The sequence below is a fragment of the Dama dama genome, chromosome 30, assembly GCF_033118175.1.
Source record: "Dama dama isolate Ldn47 chromosome 30, ASM3311817v1, whole genome shotgun sequence".
NCBI lineage: Eukaryota > Metazoa > Chordata > Mammalia > Artiodactyla > Cervidae > Dama > Dama dama.
Window position 1 is genome coordinate 82,110,907 of NC_083710.1, and position 24,986 is coordinate 82,135,892.

At 41.7% G+C, this 24,986-nt stretch overlaps 1 protein-coding gene across 2 annotated transcripts in view; it reads left to right on the forward strand.

Moving 5' to 3' along the window:
* The window catches only part of ERCC5 (ERCC excision repair 5, endonuclease), a 61,497-nt gene that overhangs the window by 15,847 nt on the left and 20,664 nt on the right, over positions 1–24,986 (forward strand). Inside the window, exons 5-11 of one of the 2 annotated variants that reach the window (XM_061133384.1) lie at positions 61–165; positions 381–475; positions 8,833–8,965; positions 9,584–9,670; positions 10,619–10,715; positions 12,185–12,416; positions 24,121–24,296. In XM_061133384.1, the coding sequence (XP_060989367.1) occupies positions 61–165; positions 381–475; positions 8,833–8,965; positions 9,584–9,670; positions 10,619–10,715; positions 12,185–12,416; positions 24,121–24,296 (925 nt within the window). Of the gene's footprint in view, positions 1–60; positions 166–380; positions 476–8,832; positions 8,966–9,583; positions 9,671–10,618; positions 10,716–12,184; positions 12,417–18,773; positions 19,013–24,120; positions 24,297–24,986 lie in introns of those variants that run through there. The other variant, XM_061133383.1, reaches the window with a different exon arrangement.

Genomic DNA, 24,986 nt, shown 5'->3' on the forward strand with positions numbered 1-24,986 from the left:
GACAGGTTGCATTTGCATATGATGGAAATTGTCAAATTAAAGGCCATATTTCTTTTGTAGTCTTCCATCCATCACCCAAGAAGAAGCTTTACACATTTTGGGTTTTCAGCCTCCATTTGAAGATATTAGGTTCGGTCCCTTCACTGGAAACACGACACTTATGAGGTATGAAGATCATGCTTAGAGGAAGACCTTATTTCTAGTTCTGCAAAATAATAATTTTGTAGGTGTGCATTGATAGTAAACCATGTATCTAACTGTTCAAACCCAACTTCTGATAGATATGCCAGACTTGGGCTCTGCCTGAATTTCCTGAAATTGGAATAGCACTTTCTTTGTTATGGAATTGTTGCTGAGTGAGTCTTCTTGTTATTTTTCAGGTGGTTTAGACAAATTAACGACCACTTCCATGTAAAAGGATGCTCATATGTTCTATATAAGCCTCATGGGAAGAATAAAACAGCTGGAGAAACTGGTAAGTAAATACATAGAAGATTTACACACACACACACACACACACACACACAGGTATATGCTTTAGGATTCATCTCAAAGATTGGTTTTGATTCATGGGATATGCTGTAAACTCTAAATACAGTCTATCACTCTATCTAAGAGGAAATCATAATAGATAATATTGATGGTAATATATAGGGTACTTTTTGATATACAGTTTAATATCTTTTAGTTCTTTTCCTCTTCGAATGTAGAACTTTTAAAACTTTATGGCATGTCATAAACACTGCTTTAGCACGCTGTGTTTTTTGGGCCCATGGGGGGTGTGTGTGTGTGTGTGTGTGAGAGAGAGAGAGAGAGAGAGCTTGCTGCTACTAAAATCCTTTGCGGAAGCAGCATGGAATTTGGAGTTCCTCTTCCTGAAAGGGAATGCAAGGATTTTAGAATATTTGATGTTAGACTGGCGTACTAATGTGGAACAACAGGACAACGGACTGTGAAAGTGACACAGTTCTGTTATAAAAGGGTCTTGGTTGTTACAGAGAATAATGCAGTCGATCCTAAGGATTGTGTTAGTTATGTGCTAGTTAAATAATTTGCATTATTTGAACATTTCCATTTTAAAAATTTCATAATCACCTTTTGACTTTACAATCAGAAACCTACCACACAGTGTTAAAGAAAATGTTCTTCTGACACGTGTCAAAAGGGTAAGGAATACTATTGAAGACTGTTGTAATGGGGAACTGGGTCATGGGAGAGCAATCAGGCTCAGCCTGGAACAACAAACCAACTCTGAAAGTGAGGGTTCCATGGATGGAAGGTTATTAAGAAGAGACATCAAGGGTCCTTGCTGAACCGGTCTAACAGGTCTTATCTCAGGCAGTCTAAGGGTTCGGCTTTAAGAGTGAAGGATAAGGACCTTGATCTGGTATCCAGGTTGGGGATTCTCTCTCAACTGACTTTGGCAGAATTTTTGCTAAAACTGGATTCAGCCAGGATGGACACAGAAGCCCAAGGTCCAAGCCCAGCTGAGAAGGCTCAGCAATGCCTTACTTGAGGTGGGATATAGGTGGGCTCCAGGTTGGGGAATTTATAGTCAGTCAGCTTCCTCTTTGCATTTCTTGACATCAAGGACAGCTGGGCTCCCGTTGAGGAATTTACACCCAATGAGAAACAGGATATTATAGCCAGTCTTTGTCTCTTACCTCAAGGGAATAATCATGGCCAGGACAAAGAAAGGAAAAAACCTTGTCTGATAAGGGAGACACTACCCATGCGCAGAAAGGCTCCTTGGAGTCAAAAGTAAGAAGATAATTCCAGGCCATAATCAGTCGTGCTCCTCCCAGAAGCCTTCACTTTGAGATCCATCTTGGCTAGGGTGTGTGTGCACACCCCAGGGGAGCGTCCTGAGACATATTAACTGGGGCGGGGTGGGGGTGGGGAGGGGGACAAAGCAAGGTGATTGGCCTGAGGGAAGACATAGATCTGGAAAACCGCCCCTTTATAAAGGATTTTAACTTCCCAAAGGCACCACTCTCTGAGTTTGCCCATGTGCCTTTCCCCATGTACTTTTCCTTTCAATAAACTTTTTACTTTACTCTTTATCTTCTGCCTGCTCGCCTGAATTTGTTCCTGACTAGGCAGGCAAGCCTAGGAACCTTAGCCCTAACTGCTGGCTCCTGTGGCCCAGCGGTTAGGAGTCTGGGTCTGAGAAGCTGAGCCTCTGTTTTCAGCGAGCACTTGCTACTGCTTGCTGCAAGCTGCCGCTTCCTGCTGCGTGCGTACGAAATCAAACTGAAGTCTGCTCAAGCAAAGTCTTTGTCTGCAGAGAGAGTACCTGGTTTACCAAGATCAAGGACTGAACACAGAGTAACAGTAAATAAGTAGGGTCTATTTCTGTTGCCTTTTCGCAGGTGTATCAAGCTGCTTGTGAGTCAGGCAGACTTGGAGTCTGCATATTGGTTTCTGCACATGCTGGTTCTGTGATCTGAACGAGGCGCTCAAACTCTCCTTCGCTGAACCAGTGTAGACTGTTATCTTACTGAGCCAGTGTAGACCTTGTCTCCATACTTCCACCCCACAGGGTCCCTGTGAAGATAAAAGGAGACATATTTATAATATACTTAGTCCCTTGCTTGAACGAGTAAGGACTCAATAAATGTTAATTTTATTCTTACTGATTGAACTCTGTGCAGTTGCAGGGGGCCTTTCTCCATGGAGTTTCCCTGGTGGCACAGATGGTAAAGCGTCTGCCTGCAATGCAGGAGACCTGGGTTCGATCCCTGGGTCGGGAAGATCCCCTGGAGAAGGACATGGCAACCCACTCCAGTATTCTTGCCTGGAAAATTCCACAGACGGAAGAGCCTGGTAGGCTACAGTCCATGGGGTCACAAAGAGTCGGACACGACTGAGTAACTTCACTTTCCTTTCCTTTCTCTGTGAAAAGGGAAGCCTGAAATGTTGTGTTAATAATTTTTTCTCTTTCCATGGTGGCTGTCAACACAGCCTCTCTCAGTAATTGATCAGGCAATGAAAAACTAAGAGAGGATAGACTTTGCAACACACATCAGCGTTTTTCCCTCAAGGAAGAAGCTCTTCTCTCCATCCCTCCTTGGAGAGGAATTGTTGCTATAATTTCTTCAAATAAATTTCAATACTGTATTTTCTCAGTTTTGTTCTTGTTTTCAGTTTCCCTATTACAAGACTTGACTCCTCACTGTCTCTTTTTCTACATGTGTTTTCCTGAAGGATAACTGATCCACGTCCCCCTTGATCTTCCTCTTCCAGCCTCAATGGTCCTTAGCAAGCCCTGCCTTATGTCTGACACTCGGGTTCCTCTTAATTTCTGTAATACTGGTCATTTTTGTCTGTTGCTTGGCATTTGGGATGTGCAGCCTTATATGAAGTTGCATCTTTTTTAATGTGTCTGCCCAGTGCCTCGGTCATAGGGACTTCCCTCAGTAGCCCTTTGATTCTAAGTATGATGCTGCTGCTGCTAAGTCGCTTTAGTCGTGTGCCCTCTGACTTTACCCATGTGACCCTTGGGACTTCTGATTGTATTCCCAGTGGAGAGTGTTAACCTGTGTTGAGCAGAAGTCGTTCCTGTTCCATCTCATTGTAGAAGACCGAGTTGCAGAGATAGGCTTTTCTTGTTTGTCTCTGGGATATTCAGTAGTGAAAACCATGGCCAGTTGTTAGTGTGCGTTTAAAAAAAATACTTTGAAATGTATCTTTTATTTGTTTAGATTTTTTTTGTGGGGTGCCCTGTGGCATAGCATGTGGGATCCCAGTTCCCCAGCCAGAGATTGAGCGCACACTCCCTGAAGTGCCAGCTCGGAGTCCTAACCACTGGGCCACCAGGGAAGTCCGATGCCTAGATTATTTTTAAGGACTCTCAGGCCTGTTTTCTTCAACAGGCTTTACATTTTCCTGGTGACTACACTTCTTAGATTTTGGAACTCCCTCTTTTCTGGTTGACATGCTCATTTCTTGTGGGCCTTCAGGAAATGTGAACTGAGCTTGTGCACGCTCAGTCATGTCCAACTCTGCAACCTCATGGACTGTGGCCTGCCAGGTTTCACTGTCCGTGGGATTTCTCGGGCAGGAATACTGGAGTGGGTTGCCATTTCCTTCTCCAGGGGAGCTTCCGGACCCGGGGATTGAACCTGCGTCTCTTGAATTGGAAGGCGGATTCTTTCCTACTGAACCACCTGGGAAGCCCTCACTCATGGAATAAAAGCAAAATCCAGGAATTTTAACAAAAAGTAACAAATTTGACTGTGAATATGAGTTGAAGCATTTTTTTTTTGGTTGTTGTTGTTTTTGAGTTGAAGCATTTTTTAAGAGCTGTATTTAATAATGACTCAAAAATTTTGTGCCAGAAGTTGTCAACATTAATGTCAAACTATTGGTTCACTTATTGTTATTCACTTCCTATTACTATTACTTATTAGAGTAAAATGTCAAACTGTTGGTTCTCTTAGTTACCAGCTTTTGTGCCAGGAACATCTAGATTCATTTGTTTTTTATAGCTAGCTTGAAAATTACACTAACATTCACGTACTTTGTTTTTATTCTTCTAGTAGACTCCTTTGCCCTATCCCGATGTAACTCGTGTATACGCTCACCCTGGCCCTTGCTACCGGTTAACTGCAGTGTCCTAGTGCTTCTTGAGTGGACTGTGCATTGATATTCTGTTTTCCTCATCTTCTGGTTTTCTCCAGTTCATATTCGACACAAGATCGGATCAATCTTTTCTGTGTGTGGCACTAATATATCCTTTCCTACTCTGGGGACTCTGTAGCTTGCTGAAAGCATAAGGTCCTTAGCACCATCCCAGGTGAGAGCAGATTGGTCTTTCAATACTGTCCTGCATGTACCAGTTGAATTTAGAAGATTCAGGGGTCTAAGAACCTTGCAGGATGATACTGTGTTGCTAGATTACAGAATCTGTTTCTTGTCTTTGAAGGTATAAAAATACATTTTGATAAGTTCTTTTAGAGTTCTCTGGAGTTCTGTTCTTATAGAATAGACTCTTTCTCAGCAAGCTCACAGAATATCAGAATGCTAATATATTAACTGAGAGTGAGAAATATAGTATCAAAGGCACCAGCGTTTTCTCAATGGCTGCTCAGGACACACACCGCCCCCCAGGGGCCAGTGGGCCAGCACATTCTGGTAGTTTCGTTCTGCTTTCTCTACACCATCTGCATCGTGGCTCTGCATTTGGTAGTGGCTGCTTTGTCGCTGAAGTTTCAGATTCTTGATATCCTCTGGTTTAGACTCCACATCAGTCTGAATTTAGTTACCATCTCTGGGTAGCATCACTGTCTTGGATGACTGCCTTAATGTACTAAGTGCTGTGTTTACTGTCTTTTTTTTTCAGCAGGTGACCTTTTTCTGACCTCACCCTGCATTTCTGGGGGTGCCCTCCCTTCTGGACCAGATGATGTGCTCTTCCCTATCCCCCTCCCGTGCAGTAGTGTGGTTTTCTCCACACGCCCCTTCCTCTGTCTGGGTTGTCAGAATCCTGCCACTTGATTTTATTCTGTCCTGAATGCCACCCCCTTCTTGATTCCTTAAACCCAAGGTGCTCTTTCTCCTTTGAATTACACCCCCATTTTTTAATGGCATTTTTTCCACCCTATTTCCAAGTCACCTCTTTTATCTTCTCTACGAGGGCAGCTTGAGGTACTCTGCATTCCTTGTCTTTTGTTTCCTTATGGTTCCTGATATATTGGGTTGGCCAAACAATTCAGGTTTTCCTGTTACAGAAACTGTCATGATACAGCTTACAGAAAGGCCTGAACGAACTTTTTGGCTAACCCAATAGTTGGTAGCTGTTCATTAATTTGCTTCCTGAATTGAGTGCAAAAAAATTTCCTGTTAACCTTAGACCAGTGGCTCTCGAGATGTGATGCCTGGATGAATATCAGCATCACCTGGTAACATGTTAGACATGCAAATTATTGGTCCCCACTCCAGATCTACTGGGTCAGTCACTGAGGGGGTAGGTATTAGAAATCTGTTATTTAACAAGCCCTTCCTGCTCAGGTTTGAGAACTACTGCTGTGGCCTTTCTGGACTTCCCAGGTGGTGCTAGTGATAAAGCCTGGCAATGTAGGAGACGTAAGAGACACGGGTTTGATCCCTGGGTCAGGAAGATCCCTGGAGGAGGGCATGGCAACCCACTCTAGTATTCTTGCCTGGAGAATCCCATGGTCAGAGGAGCCTGGCGGGCTACAGTCCATGGGGTCACAAAGAGTCAGACACAAATGAAGTGTCTTAGCATGCACATACGCTGTTGCCTTTCTAAAGAGGTGCTATCCTGCTTCTTTATCAGGAGTATGGTCTTCCATTGACAGGAAACGCAGTGAGTTTTCATTCTGTGCTCAGCTGAGTCCTGGGAATTCTATGGCGGTGCCTCAGGGCTGGTGAGGGGAGAGGGGTGAGCCCATAGATTCCCTCCCTCCTTTTGGGCCACAGTAACAGCTTTGATTCTTTTTATAAACTGGCCTGGCATGTAAACTTTCCTTGCGGAAGGAGTTCCATGTCAAAATAAATCTGAATATTACTGATCTGAATTAGAGGTCAGCAAACAACAGCCCCTGAGCACGCAGCCCATTTTATAAATAGAGTTTTATTGGCACATAGACATATCCATTTGCTTCCACATGGCCCGTGGCTGTTTCTGTCCGTGGCTGCCTTCAGCTCCAGTGACAGAGCTGAGTAGCAGCAAGGGTAGTGCCCTGATCCAGGGCTTCCCTGGTGGCTCAGCTGGTAAACAATCTGCCTGCAGTGCAGGAGACCCAGGTTCGATCCCTGAGTCAGGAAGATGCCCTGGAGAAGGAAATGGCAACCCACTCCAGTATTCTTGCCTGGAGAATCCCAGGGACAGAGGAGCCTGGAGGGCTACAGTCCACGGGGTCGCAAAGAGTCAGACAAGACTTAGTGACTGAACAACAATCTAAGTCCATCAGAACGTTGTCATGTACTTTGAAATAATAACAAAAGACATACCCAAGTAGCATGATCATTACTCCATAGAAGAAAACCCACCTCGTGTCCTCTGGAAAACGAGGACATAGTCTAAGAGTATTTGTAGCAGATGAAATAATATGAATATTAACGAGGGCAAGCTTTCATTCCTATCTCATTTGCCCCTGAATATATTCCAGACATTAATGTGACTCCTATTCATAATCACAATAAGGAAATCAACTGTTTTGGATTATATTTGACTTAAGGAGGGAAGTGTGAAATAAAGATTTCCATTAAAAAGTTACAATAAAGTTCTTTCACAGGAAGTTTTAGTTATCTGGGGTAACTTTTTATTTGGCATTTTCACAGTCTGACAGATTTCAAGAGTTCTTCCTAAGCCAGTTATGTGTGTAAGAATCTTTAGTATTTACTGGATTTATGAAGAGTCCAAACCTATTTACATTTGCTTACTATTCTGGAATATATCTACGATCAAGTTCAGCTATGGAAATGAAATACTGAGCATCTTCTGGATTTTAGTTCTTAGAATTCTTCATTTAGACCTGTCCTTGGGTGTCAGTTTTTAGTTTGTCTAGGGAACTCAGCCCAAAACAGCAGAAAGACTTATTTATCATTATGAAATAGAGGTGGTAGTAGAAAAGATTACCTTGCATGCAGGAATGCACATAATGGAGTAAAAATCTATGGTGAGTCTATGAGTAAAAATCTCCTAGCTGAAAAAACCTTGGAGAAAGAGTTTAAGACAGAAATGTTATGGTGTCCATGGAGCTCACAAGTTGTGTGTATCTGTGGTGGTTGGGAGTGGGCACCCACCTTCTTGGCTCTGTTACAGCCATTGACCAGCTGTTCTTGGGCTTCAGCTATTTCAGTGGCCAGGAAGTCCATCAGAAAAGCCATAACTTGCAAGTTTTCTTCTACTTCAACCATTTTTAGGATTTCCCATCTTAATGCGCTATTTGTTCATGAATAATTTAGCTTCTTCCAGGAGATGCAAGTTAATGAAACTTCAGTTAATGGCTTTAAGTATTGAGTGGTGGTAAAGACTGTTTTCTTATGTAATACTTCTGAAATTACTTTGTAACTAATTCATGCAGCCATCGGAAAGATACAAGGAGAAGCAGTTATAAGAGGATGCCAGTCTCTATAAAGATGTTCACCAGCCAGTCTCTATAAAGATGTTCACCAGCCAGTCTCTATAAAGATGTTCTTACCACTTGGCTTGTGAAAACTGTTCCTCTAATTTGGGTGATTTTTGTAGAAAGGATTGTAATGTGTCTTAATGGGAGAAAGTTTTCATCTTTGGAACTTGTTTGGAGTTTGTATTTGTCCATATACTTCAGTGGTTTTCAAATTGGGATGTTTGCATATGACAGCTATGCAGAGTGATCACCGTGGTCTGAGAAGAATGTATTAGAATGTCCACATTTTAATCTAATTAAAAATTCCTATTTTTGTGTATCTTTTATATTAGTAGTCAATATACATAGTTTATAAACAAACATGCTTATCATGGACATTCTTACTTAGAAATTTCTAGTGACAGATGTGTACAAGCAGAGAAGTTGAGACCCTTGCTATATATACCAAGTATTAACTTTTGTAGACAAGCATGTGTGTTATTTGAAGGTTTTGGTAATCAAGGACATATTTCAGTTATTTAGTTTGCTATTCAGTTTATCTGAATTTCAATCTAAAGGGTAAAATTGAAATCCATTAATTAAAATCTATCAATAGTTACTCATTTTTTCCGCAGCAATGTCCATTTGTACCAAGTAATGTCTCTTCTGCCTTTGAGTCCTTAACTAATTGTTTGTATAAAGCATAGACAGTGCATTATGGTCCCTCAGTTGGTTTGTTTTTGCTTTTTTGTAGCTTCTGGGGCCTTGTCGAAGTTAACTCATGGATTGAAAGATGAATCATTAGCTTATATCTATCATTGCCAAAATCATTATTTTTGTCCAATTGGCTTTGAAGCAACCCCTGTTAAGGCAAATAAAGCATATAAGTAAGTATTTTTATATTTTATGTGCATACTTTACCAGGAAAATATATTGTTGAAAGCATTTATGAAATATTTGGTTCATTAGACATTGGAAGACTTGATGATTTTCTTTCCTTACACCAAGTAAGACTATCCTTTTAAACACTGTAGCTTAATCTTTTGCAGAATTTTGTTTGGTTTATTAGGCTTTTCTCAGCATTCCCTGGTGGCTCAGTGGTAAAGAATCTGCCTGAAATGCAGGAGAGGTGGATTCCATCCCTGGGTCGGGAAGATCCCCTGGAGAAGGAAGTGGCAGCCCACTCCAGTATTCTTGCCTGGAGAATACCACGGACAGAGGAATCTGGTGGGCTACAGTCCATGGGGTCTCAAAAGAGTCAGACACGACTTAGCAAGTAAACAAAAGCATTTTGTAACAAGGGTTCAAACCCTACTCTAATTTATGCTTCCTCTTTAATGGCCTTTGGAGTTTTGTTCAAACCTTAACTTCAGTTCTATTCTAGGCTAATGAATGCTATTTCTGCATAAACCTCAGTATATGTTTTATCAGTATATAATTAAAGTAATATTTTCAAGGGAGTGAATGACTTTATGAAGCTTACTGTGAATGTATTTTATATCTAGCAGGGGTCCCCTCACACCACAGGAAGTAGAATATTGGATCTTAATTGGAGAATCAAGTAGAAAACATCCTGCTATTCACTGTAAAAAGTATGTTAACCCCTCCCTCTCCACTTTTTCTCAATTTCTGCTAAAAAAGCCTGTTGGGATTTTAATTAGATTAGAATCCATAGAATCCATAGTTTAGTTTGGGGAGCATTACATCTGAATAATGTGGAGTCTTCTCTTTATAAACACAGACTTTATCTCCACTTAAATAGAGCTTTAATTTCTCTTGGCAATGGTATTTCTCAGCATAGAGTTTTATATATATTTTGTTAAAAATTTTTCCTAAGTGTGTATATTTTTTGATGCTGTTGTAAATTGATTTAGTTGAAGTAATAGTTGAGTTACAATGTTTTGTGAGTTTTAGGTGTACAGTAAAGTGATTCAGTTATATATATATATTTTTTTTTTCAAATTATTTCCCATTATAGGTTATTACAATATTGAATATTGTTCCTGTAAGCTCATTTAAAAAATATCTTATCTCAATTATTTTCTCATAGTGTACAAAAATACAATGGATTTTTCTATATAGGCCTTAAATCTTACACCTTTATCAAATTCAGTTGTTAGTTCTAGTAACAGATTTGCAATACAAAGCAATTTGTAATTGTTTTGGATTTTCTACACCATCAATCATGTTGTTTGTGAATAAAGGCATACTAACTTATAAAACTTTTGAAAATATACTTGACTCCAATTAAAAAGAAAATATGGACTGTTTCCACACTAGCCTGCAGGATGTCACTTAACATCCACATATATTTTTATTTCATATGGAGAGTAACCATTTTTAACCTTGGCATTAGTTGGATAAAGAGAACTGTCATTAAAAAGAGGATTTATGGAAACCTAATAGATGAAATCATCCTCTGATGGGAGAAGTGATGCCATGGTACTGTTGTAGCAAGTTACTCACGTGAAAAGTTCCATTACTTTTTAAAAGTATTTTGAACTTAAAGAAAATTGTGCTTTATTCTTCCTTAACAATAGATGGGCAGATATTGTTACTGATCTAAACACTCAAAATCCAGAATATCTAGATATCCGGCACTTAGAGAGGGGACTGCAGTATCGAAAGACAAAGAAGGTAAGAATACCACTGTGTGAGAAAGTATTTCTCGACTGGCCAAAATGCAGTAATTTTACTCAGCACTCTAGGTTGTAAATAACAGAAACCCAGTTCATACCGTTTTAGACCAAAAAGTGAAAATTGAGGACACACACGTGTCTTTAAAAGGAAATTTACAATAGCTAGGACATGGAAGCAACCTAGATGTCCATTGACAGATGAATGGGTAAAGAAGTTATGGTGCATATACACAATGGAATATTACTCAGCTATAAAAAGAAATGCATTTGAGTCAGTTCTAATGAAGTAGATGAACCTAGAGCCTTTTATACAGAATAAAGTATGTCAGAAAGAGACAAATATAGTATACTAACACATATATATGGAATATAGAAAGGTAGAACTGATGATTCTACATGCAAGGCAGCAAAGGAGACAGACATAAAGAAAAGACTTTTGGACAGAGTGGAGGAAGGAGAGGGTGGGATGATTTGAGAGAGCAGCACTGAAACACATACATTGCCATATGTAAAATAGACAGCTGGTGGGAATTTGCTGTATGCTGCAGGGAACCCAAAGCCGGTGCTCTGTGACAACCTAGAGGGGTGGTCCGTGGGTGGGAGGCGGGAGGGACGTTCAAAAGGGAGGGGACCTATGTATAGCTGTGGCCGACTCATGTTGAGGTATGGCAGAAACCACCACAGTATTGTAAAGTAATTATCTTCTAATTTAAAAAAGGCAAGACGTCCAGCTGGGTGCCAGGCAGAAATGTTGTCAGGGGCAGGCAGCTACTCTGTCTCGTTCTCAGCTGTCTTTCTGTTTGCTTCCTGAAGATCATCGCCTTTCAACTTAGGTCTCTCTTTCAGAAGAACAGTCTAGACTGAGACTGGCCTGCCTCCAGCCCAGTTCTGTAGTCCTGGCCCAGCTTGAGTCAGGTGCTGACTCCCCCGGCATTAACTGTGGCCTTGGGGCAGAGCCGTGTTTACAAACAAGGCCGCTGGGGGCCGTTCTCAGGGAATGGTATGTTCTGTGGGTTGAGGAGACAGCCCATTGCTATAATCCCACTAACATGTAAAGAACACATAGCGAGGAGAGGAAGAGGAATGATCTTGGTGTTTGGATTAGGCAACGTGGGAGGGCCAAGCGTGTGTGAGAGGTAGAGAGGTGTAGGGGGTGGGGAAGGGGTCTTGGCTCCTGTGGACATTGTTATATTTTTGTAAAGGCAGCTGGTCAGGAAAGATGCTGGGTAGTGTGATCTGATGATGTTGGAAAGGATAAATACTATTTAGATGCAGGTAACTGCGGGAAGAAATCCTATGGACAGAGGAGCCTGGTTGGCTACAGTCCATGGGGTCGCAAAGTCAGCACAACAGCACACACGCACAAAGGAGGGAAAATAACACAATTCGTTGGAACCTACATAGTATAGTATAACTAGTTTGCTAGTGTTTTCTGAAGCCAACATTTTTTTTTTTTTTTCTTCTCAGGTTGGAGGAAATTTGCATTGCATCATAGCATTCCAGAGACTTAGCTGGCAAAGATTTGGCCTTTGGAACTTTCCGTTTGGAACCATTAGACAGGAATCACAGCCTCCAACACATGCCCAGGGAATTGCCAAATCTGAGAGCGAGGACAATATCTCCAAGAAGCAGCACGGGCGCCTGGGCCGGTCTTTCAGTACTGGTTTCCATCAGGACTCGACGTGGAAAAAGATGTCCAGTATCCACGAGAGAAGGAACAGTGGCTACCGTGGTTACAGTGATTACGAGGGGAATGAGTGACCACGCTGCGTCCCTATGATGGATGTCATGCACACAGTTGGTCGCGGCGGGACTGCGTTGAGGCAGTACGAGATTTTAAGTCTACGTTAAATAGGAACAGATCTTGTGGGGCAAAGCATAACCTTGTAGTTCCTCCGGTAAATAAGTTTGTATATGAATAGGATGGGTGATTTCAGACATATAAACAGATAAGCACAGATTTTTTTTTTTTGTCCTTTTAAAATTAAGAGTATATGAACATTCTGGACTGTTTTGCAAAGTCCAATAAAATTACATATAAACAAATCAGACACAATTTCATTGAATAGCATCATGATTTGAAATACTTAAGCATGAAGGGATTTCTCATGGCTTGACCCCCAGATATTTGTTGCAGTTTTATTCCTAAGTTCAAAATTTAAGGTACTCACTCTCTGCCCTTTGAAAAAAATTGGGGCTGTTGACTTTTAGTTTTTCTCTCGTGGTTAAAGCTCATTTCAAATAATTTAGTGAGTCTAGAAATTCCTTTTTACGTGTAGTGGTATCTTGCCTGCCTCGTATTTTTCCTGATTAACTTTCTCAGGATTCTCAATAAAGAGGCAAAAGAGAAAAGACTCCAGGCACTGATCTTTTCTGCTGGTGCAGATGGGTGACTTTGTGCATCAACTCAGGTGTTCTGGACTTTCTTGGTATGTTGTTGTTTCATATTGACAAGAACTTTAGGTCTTGAAAGACTTCTATAAGTCTACAATAAACCTTGGTTTAGGGATAGAGTGAATGAACAAGTGTGTCTCCCTGATGGCCCAGTGGTAAAGAACCCACCTGCCAATGCAAGAGTCATGGGTTTGATCCCTGGCTTCGGAAGATCCCCTGGAGATGGAAATGGCAACCCACTCCAGTATTTTTGCCTGGGAAATCCCATGGACAGAGGGGCCTGGCGGGCTACAGTCCATGGGGTTGCAAAGGGTTGGACATGACTTAGCGACCAAAACAACAAAATAACAAGTGGCATCTGAAGTTCCTACACCCAAGGTAACCTTTGAGATGAGATCTGACATTTGACTGGTCCCCCAAGATGGAGTCATGTGTTGATAAAAAAAAAGCATTAAGGATGCGTGAGGACTGCCCATCACTCAGAGGGCAACTATCCATATTCCAGGCTCTTTCCTTTTGTAAAACCATATAGACTATTAGCTATTTGAAGTGAGTGTGTAATTGTTCAGAACGTGTGGATGTCATGTATCTGAGCTCCTGTCCAGTTTCTGCCAGTTTTCCTTCTGCTGCCAACCTGTGACTCATGAACAACTAGGATCTCTTGTTCTTTCATTCCAGGGGCTGTTCTAGGACTCCAGTCAGTAACTTGATTATTACAAGGTGCTGAATCTGTTGGTAACCATATTGCAATACACCTCAAGGAAAGGGTTCAGATTTTTATTTTGAAAATATTTTCATTTCCTTCTCTTTTGAATTTTATATCCATGTATCCACTCAGATACTCCTAGCCTACAGATGGTGATATTACGAAATGGGCATTTTTCTGAAGAGAATATTTTGCTTGAAAGGCAAAGGACTGAAAGAGATTTGTAGGTTGTTGATTTTGTTACTTCATATTGGAACTTTTAAGAAGTTTTCATCAATAAAGTTTTGTTTTCTACTTTTAATCATGTGAATGTTTTGAACTTTTAAGGATGGAATGGCCTTATAATTTGAAGTATATGACAGAAGTACATGACAGAATTTGTCAATTCTGCCTGAGTAGCATAAGAAACATCTTCTGACTTTTATAATCAGTGAGACTCTAGGCATATGTCTGTAATTTTAGATTTTTGTAAGACTTTATAACAGGAAATAGAAAATGTAATTCTTTAGCTTGAACCAAATGAAACTGTAATTTCTGGAGGTCAAATCTGGTTGATTTCATATAGCTCAGCCAAATATTTCAGAGAAGAGGTTGGTAAAAAATGGAGATGAATGCAACATAAAACAGAGAACACAGTGACATCTAGGAAAGGAGGATGAGTTTATACATATTGCCTATTGGCCACAATCAACACTTAATATACATGATCACTTGATAACTTGGTTTACAAGTTTGGCAGTTATGAGGAGCACACTGAGGTTTACAGGGACTGCTTTTCCAGAATCTGTAAGCAAGTGACTGCACGTTGCTCTTTGAAGATTGGTAACATTCCTGTCATAATTTCTTGGTCAGTTTTTCTCAGGGGTCTCCATAGAAGCAATGAAAGTTCATATTACTTGCTCGCTACCAACTAACTGTTACCATCTTGGGCAAGTTAACATTGTTTTTCTTGTGCATAATTCCTCATTGGATAAAATGGGGATAATAGTACTTATCTTACAAACTGTTTTGAAGAATAAGTTAATATGTGTAAAGTGTTTTGAATAGTGCTTTCTAGATAGGAATTGCTATTTAAGTGCTTGTTATTACTATCCTATATAATGTATATTCTGTCAGAATCTTGATAGAGAGCCCTTTGCTGCTGCTGTTGCTAAGTCACTTCAGTAGTGTCTGACTCTTTGTGACCCTATGGACTATAGCCCACCAGGCTCCTCTGTCCATGGGATTCTCCAGGCAAGAATACTGGAGTGGGTTGCCATGCCCTCCTCCAGGGGATCTTCCCGATCCAGAGATTGAACCTGCATCTCTTATGTCTTCTGCATTGGCAGGCAGGTTATTTACCACTAGTGCTACCTGGGAAGCCCTTTAAACAGCATCCAAAGGAACCAAATCCTTATTAATCAAATGAACACTCCTCAGTTGATGTTCCTTCCAAAATACATTTTGTATCCAAGAAATGTTGCTTTGGTTTTACAAGCACTTACAGTACTCAAATGCTCACACTGACTACTTGTTTTTACTTAGCTCTCAGGTAACTCCATTTAGAGCAAATCCTGAAAGTGTTCTTTTTCCTGCTACAATGCCCCATCACTAGGACAAGCTGGTGCAGCAGCTATAATACCCCCCAGACACCAGAGGGATTCAGGCGAGGTGCTCTATGATTCAATCACATTCTGTATTTCAGTTTTACTCATGGTGCTCTCCCCTCCGTCATTCACTCAACAAACTAATGGGAGTGTCGCTACCTACTAGGTGCTTCATGCGAAGTCACTGATCTCAGAGAAACCGCACAAGAGAAATGGCATCTCCATTTTATTCAGATTCTCAACACTGAAGAAATGTGCCCAGGATCCTAGCTGTGTCTGCTGGGGCTACCAAAACAAAACAACAGATTGGTACCTTACACAGCAGACGTTTATTTTCTCATAGCTCCAGAGGCTAGAAGTCAAGATCCAAGGTTTGGTTTCCTGAACCTTCTTGGCTTGCAGGTCGCTGCCGTCTCCCTTTGTCCTCACTTGGTTTTTCCTCTGTGCAAAGAGCCTTAGTGTCTGGGTGTCCAAATTTCCTCTTTTAAGGACACCAGTCAGGCTGATTAACTTACCCTAATGGCCTCATTTTAACTTTAAGAAGGCCCAATTTCCAGTCGGTCACATTCTGAGATACTGGGGCTTAGCGCTTCAACATTTGAATTTTGGAGGACACAATTCAGCCCATTCCTCAGGATTATAATATGGCTCTGATGGGATTTGAACTAACATTTGCCAGACTTGTGAGAAAATTCAATAGGTTGCAAGATGCCCTGCAGATTTAGATCTGAGGCTGGGAAAGTGGTCATTTACACAATATTTATAGAATTCCTGCTAAATATAAAGAGTGGGCTATACAACAGTCAACAGTTGTTGGTTTCAGTAACTTTACCATCTACTCTGTTGGGTGGAGGGAGACACAAATAGGTAATTATATTAATTCCTGCAAAATATATTTAGGAACAAAAGTTCTGCATATAATTTTACATCTGTAGGAAATGCAACTAAGTACTTTATCAGGATTAGCACTGAGAGAAAATTAGTTGCAACTAGGTCGCAGGGGTAAAGAATCTATGTGACACAGGAAATGCAGATTAGATCCCCGGGTCAGGAAAATTCCAAGCCAGGAAATAGCAACCCACTCCAGTACTGTTGCCTGGGAAATCCCATGGACAGAGGAGCCTGGTGGGCTACATACAGTCCATGGGGTTACAGGGTCTGAGGTGACTGAGCAACTGAGTACACAGGTCAAGGAATCTTCGCTATTGGGAATCATCTGTTTGGGCAAAAAAGCAGTTTTTCTAAAAACTTATTTTTGAATCATTCTTTTCACTGATTTTAATCTAGTTTCAATAGTCCAAGTCTGAGCCAAGAGGTACGAAAAGGTTACCATTCATTGACTACTAGTGGTTAAGTACTTCACAAATATTACCTATGATCCTGGCTTGAAACAGTTTGCAAGACTGCTTCTATGCCCACCTATTACAGATGAAGAAAGATGTTTTGAACAAACCTGATCTGAGCAATGCTAAACACCGTAAGTGGTTCAGTGGGGGTTTGGATCTTAGCCTGAGTGTCCAATCCACCACCTTCACAGGAGCTACTCTGGCAATGAGTTTCTTGTTACTTCTGACCTTCAAGACTAACTCTTAAATGCTGAAGAAAAATATACTTCAAGGGCTAAGATTTTAAACCATATTACTATCTGGTTACTACAGATTTTCAGATAACGACCTACTTATTAATTAAAAAACATCAATCAAAGCTTCCACCTACTTCTGTTTTATTGATTATGCCAAGGCCTTCAACTGTGTGGATCACAACAAACTGTGGAAAATTCTTAAAGAGATGGAAATACCAGACCATCTGACCTGCCTCCTGAGAAATCTGTATGTAGGTCAGGAAGCAACAGTTAGAACTGGATATGGAAAAACAGACTGGTTCCAAATAGGAAAAGGAGTATGTCAAGGCTGTATATTGTCAACCTGCTTATTTAACTTCTATGCAGAGTACATCATGAGAAATACCAGACTGGATAAAGCACAAGCTGGAATCAAGACTGCCAGAAGTATCAATAACCTCAGATATGCAGATGACACCACCCTTATGGCAGAAAGCAAAGAACTAAAGAGCCTCTTGAAAGTGAAAGAGGAGAGTGAAAAAGTTGGCTTAAAACTCAACATTCAAAAAACTAAGATCATGGCATCTGGTCCCATCACTTCATGGCAAATAGATGGGGAAACAGTGGAAACAGGGAGAGACTTTATTTTGGGGGCGGGGGGGGGGGGGGCTCCAAAATCATTGCAGATGGTGACTGCAGCCATGAAAGTAAAAGACATTTGCTCCTTGGAAGAAAAGTTACGCCCAACCTAGACAGCATATTAAAAAGCAGAGACATTACTTTGTCAACAAAGGTCCTTCTAGTCAAGGCTATGGTTTTCCCAGTAGTCAGGTATGAATGTAAGAGTTGGAGTATAAAGAAAGCTGAGCCCGGAAGAATTGATGCTTTTGAACTGTGGTGTTCGAGAAGACTCTTGTGAGTCCCTTCGACTGCAAGGAGATCCAACCAGTCCATCCTAAAGGAGATCAGTCCTGGGTGTTCATTGGAAGGACTGATGGTGAACCTCCAATACTTTGGCGACCCGGCGCAAAGAATTGAGTCACTAGAAAAGACCCTGATGCTGGCAAAGATTGAAGGCGGGAGAAGGGGACCACAGAGGATGATATGGTTGGACAGCATCACCAACTCAAAGGACATGAGTTTGAGGAATCTCCGGGAGTTGGTGATGGACAGGGAAGCCTGGCGTGCTGCAGTCCACAGGGTCGCAGAGTTGGACACGACTGAGCGACTGAACTGAATTTAAAGCTTCCACCTTTCTGTTATTGCCTCACGCGAAAAACAATATTTAGCATTAAGAGTTTTCACAACTGGCGGAAGACTGGGAAGAAACCGATGCTAGAAAAACTCGTACAAACCCGTAACTTCTGAAAGAAAACGCTTTGCGTATGCTTTCAACGTTTAACAGAAACAGGAGGCCTACGCGGACAAGTTAAGACGGCCAACACGCCTGTAAACCCTGAGGCCGAACCACCCCACTTCCGGAAATGCATCGGCGCAGCGGATATACGTCATCGGGGGGAGCCGAGACTTCCGCCCTGCGCGACGCATTAGACGGCATCCGAGGAACTCCATTTCCCGTGCGGAACGCCTGAGCTTGAGAAGATTGGAGTTTTCGGAGGAACTTTTTCTGGCTGTTAAATCTTGCCTGCGCCGTCCGCTCACCCTGGTCTTCCGCTGAGAGTGCAAACGTTTGGGCCAGAGCGCTGGAGGAGACGAAGACTTGCCCCTCCGCGTCGCCAGCTTTCTCTGGTCCCATTTTTCTTCCGCGAGGCCGTGTCAGCTTCTGGGACGTCCCCGTTTCGCCGGGGCCGGTTTTCCCTGGACAGCTGCGAGCTCTTGGTTTTCCTTCTTTCCGAGTGGGAGCCGAGAGTACTCTTCCTAGGCCCAGGGCGGCGGTGCAGCCGGGCGGGGAAGACTTGGAGTGAAAAGCCGCCCGCGACGCCGAGGATACAGCTCCCTCATGGGAGTCCAGGGGCTCTGGAAGCTGCTGGAGTGCTCCGGGCGGCAAATCAGCCCGGAGACGCTGGAGGGGAAGATTCTTGCCGTGGGTATCCTTTACGCGGCGTTGGCGCTGGGGATGCTCGGTGGACGCCAGGGTTGTTGTTGTTTATTTTTTTAATTGAAGGATAACTGTTTTACAGAATTTTGTTGTTTTCTGTCAGACATCAACGTGAGACGCCTGGGCTTTTTGCTCACAGTTTTCCTGGGGCGCAGAGCGGCATTGGTGCGATGAGGGTCTCAGCCCGTGGGGTCTCACGCCAGCGGGGCAGGCGGTGGCGGGGAGTAGCTATCGGATCTTCCTCAGGACGCTTCCTTTCTCAGTGTCTGCTTTCCTCCCGCGTTGCAGTCACAGCTCCCTGGCTTGGAGTCAGGCCCAGCGCTCTACGCTTCTCTACAGTTCTTTAATCTGGGAAGTGGAGGTGATAAGTCTCTACACATAGAGTTGGTGGGAGGAATAAAGGGAATATTTAAATGAAAGGAGTTCAAAAATAGTGTCTGGCACTGTTAATACTGTAAATCCTGAAGATGTTATTCCGGCTGGGAGGTCAGCCTGGAGAAAACGAAGTCGACTTCCTGCCAGTGGTTTTGCCAGCCGTCCTGAGTCTTGCTCCGTTTATATTTGTGAGAAGAAGAAAAACGTGTGTGGACATGTGTTTTACATTTTCTTTTTTTTTTTCAGTGACATTGCTTTTTGTTATGATTTTTGGAATACGAAATTGGTATGGTACAACACCGCAAAGATTGGTGTTGTACACCAATCAGAAGGTGTACAGTGCATTATTCTCCCAGCCTGTGTGATGGATTTGTTTCTGTGCGTGTTTGGCTGGTATTATCTTTAGAATTAAATGTTTTTTCCTGGTTACTGAAACAAGTGAAAGCTGTTTCTGAAATTTTAGTATTTTTATTCGTTAGGCATTCTTTTTTCTGTTTTTATCTTTATTTTCTTTTTCTGAGTGTCTATTCTGTTGCAGAAGCTGGTGGTACCTTCCACCAGTTCCCTAAGTGGGGACATATGAGCCTCGGAACTCCATGCTCTGTAGAGAAGACAGTCCTGCAGTAATTGCTGTGGTAAATGCACTGTCAGAGGGGATGGGGAACACTGGTAATTTTTTTAAGTAAAGCAAGACGATGATGATGAGGTTTATATATATTTTTTTGCAATGTGGGTAATTTAAAACACATCCGTAATGAATAGTGGCTTAAAAGTTTTATGCCTGGTACCTTGGGGTTTGTGTTTTTTTAAAGTACATGAGCTGTTGCTGCCCTCTAGTGGTTCATTAAACCACTGCTTTCTGAAGGTTTTCTCCTTCGAACTATTAATATCTATCCACAGGAATGAAAACAGTATTCAGTGTCAGGAACCCTTAAAACGTCAGCAGAAATTTATATGAGTTTACATTGAAGCCCGTAATTTTTAAAATGTATTCAGGTTTTTTGGTTTTATTTGTTAATGAAGAAATTACCCTTGACATACTAGGTTCATAATTTATTCTTGAAACCCTGAAATAAATTATTTGGTCTTTTTACCATTTCCAGCTGAGCGTCTTGTTTATTTACACAATATAAATGTTCGTGTCAAATAATAAAGAATAATTAAACTTTCATCTCTTATGGACCTTAGCATTTGTAAAATACAACTTAACTCTATTATTAACAAAATATTACACTGTTTAGGCCCCACCTGCAATGTGGGGGACCTGGGTTTGATCCCTGGGTTGGGAAGATCCCCTGGAGGAGGGCATGGCAACCCATTCCAGTGTTCTTGCCTGGAAAATCCCCGTAGACAGAGGAGCCTGGTGGCCTGCAGTCATGGGGTGGCACAGAGTCAGACATGACTGAGCGACTAAGCACAGCGTGTTTAGTAGCCTGTGTTTCAGAAGGTTCATATCTAGTTCCAAAGGATAGCAGAGTTGAGAGCTACCGATGTGAAATTAGATTTTCTCATTCCCTGGTGGCTCAGATGGCAAAGAAATCTGCCTGCAGTGCTGGAGACTCAGGTTCAATTCCTGTGTTGGGAAGATCCCCTGGAGAAGGGAATGGCTACCCACTCCAGTATTCTTGCCTGGAGAATCCCATGAACAGAGGAGCCTGGTGGGCTACAGTCATTGGGGTAGCAAAGGGTCCAACATGACTTAACACTCTTCATAAAGTGTGAGTGACTTAACACTCTTCATAAAATTGAATGAGTTAAGTAGAAACTTATTCCACATAATACAGTGGTGTAGCAACTGGAAACAAGCCAATTAGAAATCTTGACCCAGTAGGATACAGAGCTAAGCCAACACCGAATCCTGCTTCCAGGATGGACCCTTTAGCTGACGTCTTCTCATCCTCACCACTGCATTCGGCTTTCACTCAGGCTATTGTAACTAGTTTAAAGCCGGTTTCCTTGTATTAATAGTTCGTTCCTCACTTGGCCACTGGGGTGAGTCTTCAGTCACATCCTTCCAGTGACTGCAGGTCCATCACATCCTCTCCCTGCTCCTCTTGCACTTGCCATGCTGTCCTTGAACAGAATGCACTTCTGTCTCAGGGCATTTGCGTTTGCTATGCCTCCCTGCCTCACTGTCTTCTCTCATCACTCCTGTTCATTCGCTCTAGACCTCTGTTACTTCTTTGGACAGGCCTTCTCTGTCCGATGTAGTCCCTGTTGTCTCAGATGGTAAAGAATCTGCAATGCAGGAGACCTGGATTTGACCCCTGGGTTGCAAAGATCCCCTGAAGAAGGAAATGGCAGCCAACTCCAGTATTCTTGCCTGGAGCATTCCATGGACAGAGGAGCCTGGTGGGCTATAGTCCATGAGGTCACAGAGTCAGACACGACTGAGCAACTTTCAATTTTTTCCTACCTAAAGGGCCATTGTGACTCCCAATCACATTTTTGTCCATTTGCTTTGTTAGTTTTTTCGTTGGCACTTACGAACAACCTAATGTATTCTGTAACTATACTTGATTTTTATTGTCTGCCTTCCCCATTAGAATTGCATGTTTCTCAGGGGTCTGGACCCTGACTATTTTGTTCATGGCTTTATTTTTCACTCTTCTAGCCTTAGGATTTTGGATATGTCTAGTAGCCCACAAAAAGCTAGGAGTGAATCTAGCTTGCTATCCACTAGTTATTTTATGTAGTGTTTATTCAGTTAATTGTTGATGGGCCATAACAATTGTTAATTGTTATGGTGGTAAGTTAGGTAATGCCATTCATATAAATATTTAACTGTTCAGCTCATTCGATTGCAGGTCTTTGTTGCCTCCTCTTTGCGCTGAGAGGGAGAGCTGTGCCTGCCAGTGTGGTTTAGACACATCACGGAGCTCACAGTCTGGACTGGTCCCCCACCAGATTGTAAACTCCATTAGGCCAAATGCTTTGTTTGGTCTAGTTCTGTATCCCCAGCTCACAGAAGCATTTCTGCTGTGAAGTCAGCAAGGTGTTTTTACACAGGAGGGGATAACTGGACGTCTTAATCTCAGCCGAGGACGTGACACCTAAACCTGACCTGAGACCTGAGAGGAGGGCAGCTCTAGGCTCAGAGTGGGAGGAACTTTTTCAGGCTGGGGAAGGAGCCTGGAGAAGACCCTGCAGGAAGGAAGGAGCTCAGTGACTTCCAGGCTTTGAAAGAAGCCCAGTGACTTGACACGAGCCAGGAGAAATGAAAAGAGGGCAGCTCATTCAGGGCTTCACAGGCCGTGGGTAGAAGTTTCAGATGATATCCTAAAGGCCACGGGAAACTTCCCAGGGGTTTTCACTATGGGTATGTTAATGAAATCTAGCGTACACTTTCAGGATAGACTAAAAGGTAGAAATGATGGGACCTTGCAGGGCCGGGTGAGGGGAAGATATGGGGTGGTGCTCAGGGTTCTGGCTTGAGCGGATCAGAGAGATGGCCACTGAAATGGGGGTGTGAGCAGCCTGGTGAGAAGACGCGGAGCTCAGTTTTGTTTTGTTTTTACTTTTTTTTTTTTTTAACGGATCTGTTTTTGCTTGTGTCAAGTCTGCAGTGACTGTGAGGCAGCAGGTAGAGATGTCAACTCAGCCATCCATTCTGGGGTCAGGATAGCTCTGGGGCAGAGGTGCATGCGTGGAGTGGGGGGCTGCGGGGGGGCTGCAGTGGGGATGGGGGCATGGAGGTAGCCTGGATGGACGCTGTGGACAGGAGGAAAGGATGGGGCCTGAGCACCACCACCGCGGAAGTGAGCACTCTGATGGTGGGCCAGGGGAGTGGGCTGAGATCCAGGGAACGCAGCAGAGGGCTGTGTCCCTCTCTTAGGAACAAACAGAAAACAATTGGTTAAAAAGCACTCTTTAGTGAAGTTTAAAAATAGAAGACGACTCCAAGAAGAAAACAATCAGTTGTAATCACAGCAGAAGATAGCTACTCTTAATACTGGGTTGACCAAAAAGTTCGTTCTGGTTTTTCTGTAGTATCTTACAGAAGACCCTGAACCATCTTTTGCGTCAACCCAGTGTTTTGAGGTCTGAGCTTCGAGTATATTTAACATACTGCATAGGTTACACAATAGATGTATATTTTCCATACTTTTGTAACTTGTTTCATTTCTTCCTTTAATAATAATTTGTGACTGCCTTACATGCTTAGGCAGCTTCGATTTTTAAGGGTCACTTGGATTCCAGCAAATCATGATATCATAATCTAATTACAAAAAAGACCAGCTGGAAAACTTCCATTCTTTATATTTTCATTATTATAAACAAAACCACCTTATAAGTCACTCTGATTATAAGTCTGTGATGACTTCTAGAGGATACGTGTGTGGAAGTGGAATTCTTACATAAAAGAGAGTAGATTTTAAAGTGTTTTGCTTTGAATTGCTAAATCATTCTCCAAAAGAGTTGGTTAATTTACTAAAATTTCATGTAGATCACTGATTTCTTTTAAAGAAGTTCCTTTCAATTAGACTTTTTGAAGGAGACATGTGCCTGTGTAAGCTTTTACAATTCAGGATGTAAATACTGATGACAGGAGCCCAACTAAAGTGAACCCACTATAGGGAGATTCCAGTAGGGCTGAATATTTTTCAGTTTCAAGTGAATTGGGATGAGTGCTCAGTTTTAATGTTTTGATAATATCAGATATTGGGAATTTTAAGCGGAGGGAAGGATTTGAAGAGTGTTTTCCATGAACAATTCTTCTAGATATTAGCATCTGGTTAAACCAGGCTCTTAAAGGAGTCCGCGATCGCCACGGGAACTCGATAGAAAACGCCCATCTTCTCACTTTGTTCCACCGACTCTGCAAACTCTTATTTTTCCGAATTCGTCCTATTTTTGTGTTTGATGGGGATGCTCCACTATTGAAGAAACAGACATTGGTAAGAGTTATATATATATAACTTTTTTTCTGTCTGCATTCTTAGAATTTTAGGTCAAATTTTAATTGACCTAAAATTAAAATTTTCTTCTTAGAATTTTGGAAGCCAAGACTTACTTTGACATATATCCAATTTAATTCAACTTTTAAAAATTTATCATGAACAGATAATTTATTTTCAAAGAGGTTTACCTCTGAAAACATTGTATAACATGCGTGCAATAATACTTAACTTTTAATAAAACTATTAAAGTTAACAGTAGTTATAGTAAAGAGTTCTCCCTTTAGATTGTCTTCTTAAGTGTTCTACAGTTAAACTTACACAATATTGTATGACGACTATATAAAAAAGAAAAAGAATGTTTTTATATTCCTGCCTTATATTCAACTACAGAGACTATTTCACTTTTTCCTGTTTGGAAATTTCTTAGCGAGGTATTTCTGTACATTTTAGAATTTCTTATGACATCATTTTGGATATGGAAGGGCAGAGTTACATATAAGTAATGTGTTTTTATAAAAACTAATACCAGAAATTGGTTTTGACCTAACAGTAGCATTTTAAAGACTAGTTAATTGATGTAATAATCCCTTTGGGGAAGCATTTACTTAATTATGTAGTATTAAGTTTAGGCTTCTTGGGAACATTAAAGAACATTTAAAAGAAACAAAGTAATGGTTTCCCAAATAC